The 12,595-nt window shown below is 36.5% G+C and overlaps 1 protein-coding gene across 7 annotated transcripts in view; it reads left to right on the top strand.

Moving 5' to 3' along the window:
* The window catches only part of SHOC2 (SHOC2 leucine rich repeat scaffold protein), a 112,741-nt gene that overhangs the window by 84,288 nt on the left and 15,858 nt on the right, over positions 1-12,595 (top strand). For all 7 annotated transcript variants that reach the window (XM_019939979.3, XM_019939984.3, XM_019939985.3 and 4 more), the window contains one exon: positions 12,272-12,402. In XM_019939979.3, the coding sequence (XP_019795538.1) occupies positions 12,272-12,402 (131 nt within the window). The remainder of the gene's footprint in view (positions 1-12,271; positions 12,403-12,595) is intronic.

The following is a 12,595-nucleotide window of genomic DNA, read 5'->3' as shown; positions in this document are numbered from 1 at the left end:
CTTACATACTGCTTTAACAACATCGCACAACTTCTGACATCTTGTGTTTTCTTTTTTGTTTTGTTCAAAATACTTTCTAATTTACCCTTTTGTTTTCTGTGATCTGTGTGTTATTTAAAAGTATGTTATTTAGTTCCCAACATCTGACAGTTTTCCAAGGGTTTTTCTGTTATTGATTTCTAGGTTAATTCCATTGTGGTCAAGAACATACTTTGTGTGACTTGAATCATTTAAATGTATTGAGACTTATTTTATGGCTCCGTGTATGGTCTATCTTGATAAGTGTTCCATGTGCAATTGAATGTGTATTCTATTTTTGTTGAGTAGAGTAATGTAGATGAGGCAATCAGTGAATTTATTCTACTACTTGCCCTTTTTGGTCTCTTTTCCTCCCAATTTTTATTAGCTTTGTTGTTAGGACATGCAACATTTATGTTATGTCTTGTTATGCCGGTCTGTATTTTTATTTTAGTCATAATGTTCATCATCAATGCTGTTGCCATAATTGCCCAAGTCATTTCTTGGTTGGCTGAAGTCAATCTTGTAGTAGTTTTCTCAGAAATGGTTCATGAACAGTAGTTCCCTAGTTCTTGTATGTTTGTAACCTTTATACTTAAAGAACAGTTTGATGGATGTAAAAATCACTGGGTTCAACTACTTTTCCTTGAGCATTTTAGGAGAACTAGGAGGTAGCTCTGTTGTCTTCTGGAATTGAATATAAAGTATGAAGCCAGTCTAATTTTTTTTCCATTATAAGTGACTTAATCTTTGTGCCTGGCCACCCAAAGTGTTCTTTATTTCTAAAGTTCAAGAACTGTATTATATCTCGCCACCCAAAGTGTTCTTTATTTCTAAAGTTCAAGAACTGTATTATATCCCAGGGCCCATTTCCCTGGGATACTCTGATCCAGTTCAACATATAGGTTTAATCTTTATTTCAGTATAGTTTTCTTAAATTACATATTGACATATTTACTTTGTGTTGTATGTTCTTACATTGAAATATGTCTAAATTTGCTTATTTTGAACAACCAACTAATTTTAATAGTAAAGGAGGAAAGAAAGAATAATGCATTTTAACATGATCACTTTTCGGTGGAATGAAACATGAAAGCACTTTAGAAAAGAAACTTATAAAATTAAAGGCTTGCTCAGTCTTAGAAAAAAGTAAAGATTGTTTACTCTAGCAAATCAGACAGGGGAACTGAAATTAAAGATGCTTGAAATGTTATAAAGTTATGTCCTTATCACTCTCATTGAGGGATAATTATTGTATATTTCTTAGGATATTATAGATGCATATACTTTATTGTTCCTTGAGCATATCAGCCAAGTTCTAGCCTCAGGGTCTTTGTACTTCCCAGTTTCTCTGCTTAGAACTCTTTTCTCCTAAATATACACATAATTTCCTCTACTCTTTCAACTGATCATATGGATATATAGAGTTCTATAAAGGGCATGGTCATCAATCAGCCCTGTTCTTACTCTCAAATTATCTAACAATATTTTGTTATTTAGTATTTTATGCATGTGTCTGTTTTCCTGTCTTGTTAAATAACAATCAAAGAGGGATGCAATTAAAGTACTAAAATGAATAGTCTTGGCAAACAGAGATAGCATAGGTAGTGGAGGATGGTAAAATCATCCAGTTAGTAAGACTAGGGTGCTGTGGATTCACTTCCTCTGACAAAGGGTAACTTCTCCATGTATCCTTCTTTCTCCTGGCTTTCTTAATTTTACATTTCTTTTCTCTCTTCTATCAGAAGTAATTCTTCTGTATTTCAAGTGTGTTTATTAATATGAAAACATTTGACTTCATTATTAATCTCTACCAGTTGACATATTATCTCAGAATAACACAGGTGCCTCACTTCTAGCACATTCTACATGGTCAGATTACAAATATGTATTGTAAATCAATGAGAACTGAAACATTAACAGTAATAAAAATTTAAATATCTCATTTATTTTTATATGCTTTGATAGTTGTCAGCAAACTAATACAGCTGTTATTCCAAGTAGTAGCAAAGTGAATAAGTATTGTTTATTGAAAGTTTTTATAATATTGTAGTCATTTATCATATACCGTGTTTATTAAAATAATTATTTTGCCTTTCTCCATCCCTCTCATCCCCCATATTTTGATTGTATAGCGGAAGGTTGAGATTTGGTGAGAAATCAGAACATTTGGGTCTTGGTCTGTTACAAATCTCAGCAGTCATAATTGACCTTTGAGATCCTCCCTCTCATCTACTGGAGAAGAGCAATTCACCCCAAACCGTCAGTGGCAGACTTTTAGAATATAGTTCTCCTGATACTTTTCTTCTCTTTTCTGGACTGCTTCTTGAAAAGTATAACTTAAAATGAAAAACAACAACAAAAAATAACACCTATCCTGGAGAGTTGATGCTAGTCCCACAGAAGTTGCCGTGCTCTTTTCCCTGGTCTAAAGAAACTAGCCCTAAACTCACAATTGAAAAATCAAATCTTCTATCACCTTAAAATCACTTTTCCAAAAATCACTTTAATTCTTTGCCTTTTCTTTTTCTTGTAAGTAGACCCAGATATTTTAAACCCTCTCTTTATTTAACACAAATACTCCTAGAGTAGTTACCATTCTTTGGCAGCACGCACTGCCATTTACTTCCAGGCTGAGCAGTGCCAGGATCACTGACAACTCAGGATGTGAAGAAGAGGCAGAAGGAAATGGGGAGAGGGGCAGCTGGTTGCCGTTAAGTGAAAGAGCGCTTAAAAACATATTTAGAGTTTCTCTGATTTAACCATTAATCTGCCCTGTTGAAGAGTATAAAGTATATTCTTTTCATGTGAATATTTTCTAATTCAAGAATCAGCTATAAACTTAAGAAAATGTTAAGATTCATTATAGAAGTCGTTTTGTTTCAAGCTATGAACCTGATATCTTGAAGCCTTCTGAGGTCTCAGGTGGTTTTATGAAATCAGGGAGAGGAGGGTCTGAAGTAGGAAAAAATATTTTATTTTCTATTTCTTTTCAGAATGAGAGAAATAAGGAACAAGTCCTTGCCTTCAAGGCTGGAGCACAGAACAATTCACAGAGGTCTTTTTGTTGCAGTGGTCTCTGAAGAAATGTTACAGTAATTATGGTTATATCAACAAGCAGAGTTTTAGTGATTCAATTTTAGGTAATTACAGTGCTGCTTACATATAACAACTTGTTTGTTTTTTAATGGTGGCATTCTTTTGAGTTTTTAACTTTTAAGAATTTTTGTATAACTTTTCAGTTTATTTTCAGTTTCTCAGTTTAATGTTTCTGGAAAAAATTGTACCTTTGACATTATTTCATTGTTATAACTTGTGTGCCTTTTCTACTGATTTTTTGCTACTTTGTTAAAATAAGATAAAGACTATTTGAGGTAGAGTCTTACTCAAAAGACTAAATTAACCTAAAAATGCTGATTATATTTGCTGAAATTGAAAGCATCTAATTTTAACTCCTAGCCATTTGATGTTTCCATATTTTAAAAATCTGACAGCATAAGAAAGCAAGCTGTCAGAGCAGAACACAGAGCAACTTACAGTCAAAGTTAAGCACAACTGAATGCCAGTGATTGGCAGTGATCAGCCTACATTTATACACAGAAGCTCAGCAACGTTGATTTTATTTCTTAGTCACAATGGATCAATATTAAAGCAAGCTATGGCTTGATTTCTAGGTTGCAGTTTAGTTTGTGGTTAAAACCACTTATTGAAAGAGGTTAGAGTTGAAACCACTGCAGGGGGTGAATCACAGTAAATGCCAGACTTCTGATGTCAAGTTTTCTTCTGGCATAAGAAAGCGTTGATATTTTATCCTTACTTTTTTTCACCTCTTTTGTTTTGCTGGGAGTAACGGACTTTGACAAAATGTGGATGACTTCTTGAACATGCCATGTTCTCAAGAAAGTGACAAGTGCTTTGCAAATGTTAGTTTCTTCATCAGAATAGCATATTCTCATACGTTACAATTTTTAAAGTTCATGCTCTTCTACACCACCCTCCCCCCCCAAAAAAAAGGAGAAAAGAAAAAAAAATGTTTAGGAAAGTAGGAGGTATCATTTTTGTTTAAATAACCACTAGTTTTGGTACTAGATAATTTCATGTGGCATTTTCACTACTTCGTTTTCATCTTATAATTTTTATTTATTTTTTAATTAAAATTTTTTTGTTTTTGTTTTTTTGGCTGTGCCGCACGGCATGAGGGATCTTAGTTCCCTGACCAGGGATCAAACCTGTGCCCCCTGCAGTGGAAGCACCAAGTCCTAACCACTGGACCACCAGGGAATTCCCCATTTTGTAATTTTTAACTTCTAGAAACCTATTCTGACTTTAAAACTGAGAAGCTTATTTTGCTTTTGGAAGAGAAATTTCAGGAATGTGGTTCTATTTACTGGGTTTGTGAGTTGATAAGCATTTAGAATTTGGTTACCATACTAATCTTTGTTACCAGAGAAAGTTTTTGGGTTTCATTGAGAATAAAAATTGGTTAAAATATTGTATTCACCTACTTTTCTACTGTAAACAATTATTGAGGCATGTCAGTTGGTGGAGCAAAATTATGGGGACTTTCTGCTATTAATAAGCCCTTTCCTCTTCTGGCAGATTTCATAGACCCTTTGGTAAATGCTTCTGCCATTTTATTACAATGGAACAACTTTCTTTCATAGGGAAAGCAGTGGTATGAAGGAGAGAAAGGGATGAGCTTCTTTACTTCCAGTTCTTTTTTAAGATTGAGCCTCTTTTATCTTCAACTTTGTATAGCAAATTAAAATTTTATCAGAAGATTTTGACATTCTTTGTAGTCAGACATTATCACTGCTTGCAAGAAAATTTCCACCTTTACCAGCCTTGTAGCTATAGTGGCCGTGGGCACGGGATAGACAAGGGATAAAATATTGATACCTTCCCTCCCTCCCCATTTTGAAAGGATATGAGTAAATGGCCGCTGTCCTTCAATTTTGGTGGGAATGAAATCGATATAGCCTAGTGGCACTGTCTTATCAAGATTTAAAATATCTATATCGGGGCTCCCCTGGTGGCGCAGTGGTTGAGAGTCCACCTGCCGATGCGGGAGAGGCCACAACAGTGAGAGGCCCGCGTACCGCAAAAAAAAAAAAAAAAAAATCTATATCTTTTGATACATCAGAAATATTTTCACATGTACGCACAGATATGTATTAGAATGTTCATTATAGAATTCCTTTTTAAAAATTAGAAACAAATGCTGTCAATTGGGGAATGTTTAGATAATGGTGCACATCGTAGAATACAATGGTTAAATAAAATTAAGTATATCTGAATTTACTCACCAGAAAATATTTCTGTGACCTGTTATATAGGGGGAAAAGTACGTAAAATGATCCCATTTATGTAAAAATAAACACGGAAACATTAAAAAAAATCCTGTATTTGTATATGTGTAAGTAAATGCTTACAGAAAGGTCTCAATAGGTACATATTAGACTACAAACCATGGTTCTCTGGGGAAGAGAGTAAGTTGCACGTATATATTTTGTAATTAAAAAATGATTTGGTGGGATGGGAGGAGTGCAAAGAGTTGGAAATGATTAGTTCATTCTCCGATATCTAAAAATGGGCTGCGTAGACATTGGGTGTCTCAGAAAAAAATTATTGCAGATATTTGTAAAAGAACTAACTTGTACTCAGACCAGACAAATCTGATATGTATTTTAAAACCATGTCCAGTTAACATCTGTGTTTCATAGACAGGCTATTTTATAAGATGAGAATGGGTCAAAGAAAAAATCTTTTTATGAACCTTTCATATAATTTTAAGTTTTTGCATCTTGTTCCTAATGGAAAGGAGGACAAAGTGAAATATTTTAGCTTCTATAATTATTAAGAAAGTATGAATGAGTGCCTGCTGTGTGCTTAGCACTGAATTCTGTGTGGAGACAGAAGTACATAGCAACCTCCCTTACTTAAAGGATTTTCAGTCTTTTGGGGGAGGTAACTAATCCATGAAACAACTAACAACATAAGACCAAATATAAGTAAATGCCAACGTATGATGAAAACAATGTGTGGCCATGAGTCCAGTTTATAGGGAAATCAATAAGGTCTTCATAGAATGACCAGAGAAAGCTTCATGAACAAATATGCTGGACTCAGTATGGAATAGAAATGCATTCCATGAGCACAACAAGGACAGTCAAACAGTGTGGAGGCAAGAATGAACATATCATGCTTCTGTGTTAGGAGGAAACAAGCTCACTGGAGCAGAGTCGATGAAATTCACAAAAAATGATTACTTGATAAGGAGCCAACTGACTTTGATTCTAGCTCTGCCATTAATTCACTTTGCATATCTTATGCTAAAGTCTGTGCTGAGTACTCTCAGTTGGCTCTTACTGCTACTTCTTGGGTATCTTTCTTATCTCCTGTCTTTTTTATCAGAATGGCTATCTAAAACTTCAAACTACCGTGCTCTGTTTTTCCACAACTTAGCTCATATCCTCACTGTATGGAGAAAATGAGCCTCACAATGTAAAATGTCCAAACATCTTGGTCTACATTAGTATAAAACTTCTCCAAAATGTAAAATATTCATTGAATAAAAGGCTGGTATAAAGATATCACAGTTTTTAAAAGTAAAATGACTTTAGAATTATAGACTTTTTCTTTATCAAAAGGGTGTTTTAAAATTACAAAATTATAGAAAATTAGGGAAATTATAGACAAGTTGACAGAAAAAAATTTAATCTTCCATAATTCTATCATGCAGAGATAACTGTTAGGGTTTTTTTGGTTGGTTTTTTTTTTTTTTGTGGTACGTGGGCCTCTCATTGCTGTGGCCTCTCCCGTTGTGGAGCAGAGGCTCTGGACGTGCAGGCTCAGCGGCTATGGCTCACGGGCGTAGCCGCTCTGCAGCATGTGGGATCTTCCCAGACCGGGGCACGAACCCGTGTCCCCTGCATCGGCAGGCAGACTCTCAACCACTGCGCCACCAGGGAAGCCCTAACTGTTAGTTTTGATGTGTTTTTCCCCACTGTTTTTGCATGCATGTGTTTTTTACAATGTTGAGGTAATAAAAAGCACGTGATTTTGTTATCTGGCTTTTTTCATTTAATATCGTAACTTAGTCTTTCACATCTTAAAGATTTTTGTAACATAATTTTAATAGGTACAGACTGTAACAGAATATAGAAATACCATAGAATAAAATCATGTTTTGAAGATCTGTTAGGTATCAGTCATTGTGCTAAGTATCTTACACACATTGTATTTAATCCTTAGAGTGACCCTGTCGGATAGGTGGCATTATCCCCACTTTATGAGTGAGGAGATAGACTGTTGTTAAATAAGTTGCCCAGGGTCACATAGATAATATAATATCCTTTGTTTTTTCTATTACACTGTGGTGCCTTCAATTTAAATAATTATTCATCTATTCTTGAACATATAGGTTGTCCCCATTTTTTGCTATTAGAAATATGACTATAATTAACATACTTCATCATAAAGCAGATTATTTTTTGCCATCCCAACTTCTAAGTAACATTTGTATCAAATTCAATGTCACAGTGCAGTGACAACAATAGTAAATATTATTCTTGCCCTTATTTCTGATCTCTAAATTCTCTGGAGCTTTGAAAAGTGACCCAGCCCTCTGCTTGTTTGTTTTTTCTCCCCTTCCAAAATTGACACATCTCACTGGAGTGTCATCAGAAAGATACTAGTGAAGCATCCTTAGTTAATTTAGAAAACAATTTAAAGGCAAATTTAACTTGTCTTTGCTAAGTGGTAGTTTTTTTTTTTTTTTAAACCCCACATTTGTTTATTTATTTATTTTTCTGGCTGTGTTGGGTCTTCGTTTCTGTGCGAGGGCTGTCTCTAGTTGTGGCAAGCGGGGGCCACTCTTCATCGCGGTGCGCGGGCCTCTCACTATCGCGGCCTCTCTTGTTGCGGAGCACAGGCTCCAGATGCGCAGGCTCAGTAGTTGTGGCTCACGGGCACATTTGCTCCGCGGCATGTGGGATCTTCCCAGACCAGGGCTCGAACCCGTGTCCCCTGCAGTAGCAGGCAGATTCTCAACCACTGCGCCACCAAGGAAGCCCTAAGTGGTAGTTTTTATTGTTGCTTTTTAATTCAGTTTTCTGCCTGTTGGAATCTTAATTAATCATAAATAGCAAACTCTCGGCCTAGTTTCCAAGCACTGTTATAAGAAAGTAATATAAATGAGCATAGCATACCTCTATAATAGTTCTAATTGCAGGAATTGAAATGGTTGCTAAGGTTTTTTTCACATTATAGTTGGCTGGACTTATGGTATAGAATTATCATAGTATTTTTTAAAAATATTTATTTGGCTGCACCGGGTCTTCGTTGAGGCATGTGGGATATTTAGTTGTGGCATGTGGGATCTTTAGTTGTGGCATGCAGGATCTAGTTCCCTGGCCAGGGATCGAACATGGACCCCCTGCACTGGGAGCACAGAGTCTTAACCACTGGACCACCAGGGAAGTCCCCAGAGTATTTTTTTTTTTTTTTTTTTTTTTTCTGTACGTGGGCCTCTCACTGTTGTGGCCTCTCCTGTTGTGGGGCACAGGCTCCGGACGCGCAGGCTCAGCGGCCATGGCTCACGGGCCCAGCTGCTCCACTGCATGTGGGATCTTCCCGGACCGGGGCACGAACCCGCGTCCCCTGCATCGGCAGGCAGACTCTCAACCACTGCGCCACCAGGGAAGCCCTCCCCAGAGTATTTTTGATAGCAATACTAACTCTTGAAAATGTAAAGGGTAAAAATTAGCTCCATTTAGTCATTTCTTAGAACCTTGATCACTGTTTTCTTCAGCAAAAGGGAAGGATGCAAATGAGTATAACAGGATAAGGAATATGAGGCATGGTGACTACCCTCCTAGGTTTTAAGGCTTAACTTATTCTATAGGCTAATATATATTTTCTGTAAATATTGAAGTAATGTTAGACATATCTAAGAAAGAAAATTATTCGTACAACAACTTTTTGAAAAGTGGTCAAAGCAAAAAGAAAGAAATGGACAAACATCAGAAAGTGGCTGAAAGTTGAAAGGCATAAAAATATTTATCTCCAAAAAGTTAAGTGTGACACAGGCATCCACTTCTATACAGGCATACCTTGGAGACATTACAGATTCCATCTCAGACCAGCACAACAAAGCGAATATCACAATAAAGCATCACACAAATTTTTTGTTTCCCAGTGTATATAAAAGTTATGTTCATACAGTACTGTAGTCTATTAAGTGTGCAATAGCATTATGTCTAAAAAATGTACAAATCTTAATTTAAAATAGTTTATTGATTAAAAAGTACTAACCATAATCTGAGCCTTAAGGGTCTTGCCTTGGTCCTCATGGCTGCTGACTGATCAGGGTGGTGGCTGCTGAAACTTGGGTGGATGTGGCAGTTTCTTAAATCAAACCACATAAAGTTTGCTGCATTGACTGACTTTTCCTTTCATGCAGCATGTAATGGTATGTAATACCATTTTACCCACAATAGAGCTTCTTTCAAAATTGGAGTCAGTTCTCTCAAACCCCTGCCGCTGCTTTATCAATAAAAGCTTATGTAATATTCTAAATACTTTGTTGTCATTTCAACAGTCTTCACAGCATCTTTACCAGTAGAGTAGGTTCCACCTCCAGAAACCACTTTCTTTGTTCATCTATAAGAAGCAGTGCCTCATCTGTTAAAAGTCTTATCATAAGATTGCAGCAATTCAGTCACATCTTCAGGCTCCACTTCTAATTCTAGAAGTCTAGAGAGTCAGCCTGTCTGAAGCTTTGAAGCTAAGCATTGACTTCTCCTCTATAGCTGTGAAAGTTCTAAATGGCATCTTCAGTATAAGGCTGTTTTGTCTACATTGAACACCTTGTTTAGTGTAGCCGCCTTCATTAATTATCTTAGCTGCATCTTCTGGATGACTTGCTACAGCTTCTACATTAGCACTTGCTGGTTCACCTTGTACTTTTTTTTTTTTTTTTTTTTTGCGGTATGTGGGTCTGTCACTGTTGTGGCCTTTTCCGTTGCGGAGCACAGGCTCCGGATGCGCAGGCTTAGCAGCAATGGCTCATGGGCCCAGCCGCTCTGTGGCACGTGGGATCTTCCCGGACCGGGGCACGAACCTGCGTCCCCTGCATCGGCAGGCGGACCCTCAACCACTGCGCCACCAGGGAAGCCCACCATGTACTTTTATGTATGGAGAGCCATCTCTTTTCTTAAACCTCATGAACCAACCTGTTAGCTTCTAACTTTTCTTCTGCAGCTTTATCACCTCTCTCAGCCTTCATAGAATTGAACAGAGTTAGGGCCTTGCTCTGAATTAGGCTTTGGCTTAAGGGAATGTAGTGGCTGGTTTGATCTTCTATCTGGACCACTAAAACATTCTTTACTTCAGCAATAAGGCTGTTTTCCTTTTCTATCATTCACGTGTTCACTACAGTAGCTCTTTTAATCTCCTTCAAGAACTTTTCCTTTGCATTCGCAACTTGGCTGACTGGCGCAAGAGGCCTAGCTTTCAACCTAGCTGTCCACATGCCTTTCTCACTAAGCTTAATCATTTCTAGCTTTTTATTTAAAGTGAAAGACATGCGACTCTAACTTTCACTTGGTTGGAGGTCACTGTAGGGTTATTATTGGCCTAATTTCAATATTGTTGTATCTTAGGGGAGAGGGAGAGAGACAGGGAAGCAGCTGGTAAGTGGAGCAGACAGAATACACACAGCATTTATCAATTTAAGTTCACCATCTTAAATGGGTGCAGTTTGTGGCAACCCAAAACAATTATACTAGTAACATCAAAGACCACTGGTCAGGCTTCCCTGGTGGCGCAGTGGTTGAAAGTCCGCCTGCCGATGCAGGGGACACGGGTTCGTGTCCCGGTCCAGGAGGATCCCACATGCCACGGAGCGGCTGGGCCTGTGAGCCATGGCTGCTGGGCTTGCGCATCCGGAGCCTGTGCTCCGCAATAGGAGAGGCCACAGCAGTGAGAGGCCTGCGTACCGCAAAAACAAAAACAAAAACAAAGATCACTGGTCATAGATCACCATAACAAGTATAATAATAATGGAAAAGTTTGAAATATAGCAAGAATTACTAAAATGGGACACAGAGACATTAAGTGAGCAAATGATGTTGGAGAATGGCACCAATAGACTTGTTCAATGCACGGTTGCCACAGACCTTCAATACATAAAGTTGCAGTATCTGTGAAGCACAATAAAGCAAAGTACAGTAAAATGAAGTATGCCTATAATTTCTAATACTGGTAATACTGTTTAATTTAAAACTAGAGGCTACATTTAACATTTTAACCTAGCCCAACTAAAAATGTTATAGCAACAATTGCAATGTGGAATCAGAAAATAAATTAACCAGTCATGGCAAAGAAATACATTGAACTAAATTCTCATTACTCTTATCTTTTTTGCTATCAAAATGAACTTATTTTCTGATGTATATTTGGGAAATTAAATTTGATTTAAACCTTCTATGATAGCAGATATCATCATATTCATCCATGTAGCTTACATGTAGCTTGCCATGGGTCTTAGCAATAAAAGTAGAAAATGTCTATTTTTATGCTTTGCTTATTTTAGTTATTCAATAGTGGCTAATATGCTCAAGCTGGATATGTTTAGATAATAAGAGAGACTATAACTTTCACTTTTGTTTGTAAAAAATTACTTTGAGAAATTTTTTTACCATCAGGTCAACTTTTTAGAGAAATTTTGGAATGTTTATATTTAAATTCATGGAAAATATTGAACCTTTCTGATCTCACAAAATAGTTGTGCATCTTATATTTTAAATAATACCATTTTAGAAATTTGAAAATTTTTTCTTCAAAATTACATGTACATTTTTATATATAGCCACTTGTTCTATATTGGATCACCATCACATAGATACAAATGGGATTAACTATTATAAATTTAAAATATTTACTACTTTGATGTTATTCAATTAGGCCTTATCTAAAGGTTATTTTTTTGTTAAAGTATGACAATACTTTCCAATAATTGATTTTAAAAATTGACTTATAGCTGTGTATTTCATTATTTCTCTAAGAGGGCACGAAAGTGGTTTCAGTTTCATCCTAATTGATAGAGTGTAGTGTGCAGTTTCTTGGTACAAAAAGTTAAGGATCTTGCTGAAATAGTGCTTCAAAGTAATTCATAAATACTGCTTGATAGCCTGGGACAGTGACAGGCTCATCGGATTAAAAGAAATTCCCTTTTTTTGTGTGTTCACAGGAAACCTGTCCAGTTTAAGTCGTCTTGGTCTGAGATATAACAGACTGTCAGCAATACCCAGATCATTGGCAAAATGCAGTGCACTTGAAGAATTAAATTTAGAGAACAATAACATTTCTACTTTACCAGAGGTAAGAAGTGGATTACGGTAAACTCTTGAAACAAGCCTGTAAGATAATGAAGGGAAAACTAGTCAGTCTTTACAGCTGGGTAAATAATATGATGATTGAAATTGCTTAAATAATGGGTATGCTATGGACATATAGCCCACCACTAAGATAAAAATTCCGAAAAAGAAAGAGTAGATACGATTATAGGAACAGA

This window comes from Tursiops truncatus, chromosome 16 (assembly GCF_011762595.2).
Source record: "Tursiops truncatus isolate mTurTru1 chromosome 16, mTurTru1.mat.Y, whole genome shotgun sequence".
Taxonomy (NCBI): Eukaryota; Metazoa; Chordata; class Mammalia; order Artiodactyla; family Delphinidae; genus Tursiops; species Tursiops truncatus.
The sequence above is the reverse complement of the archived record's forward strand: the minus strand, read 5'-3'. Positions and strand labels throughout refer to the sequence as shown.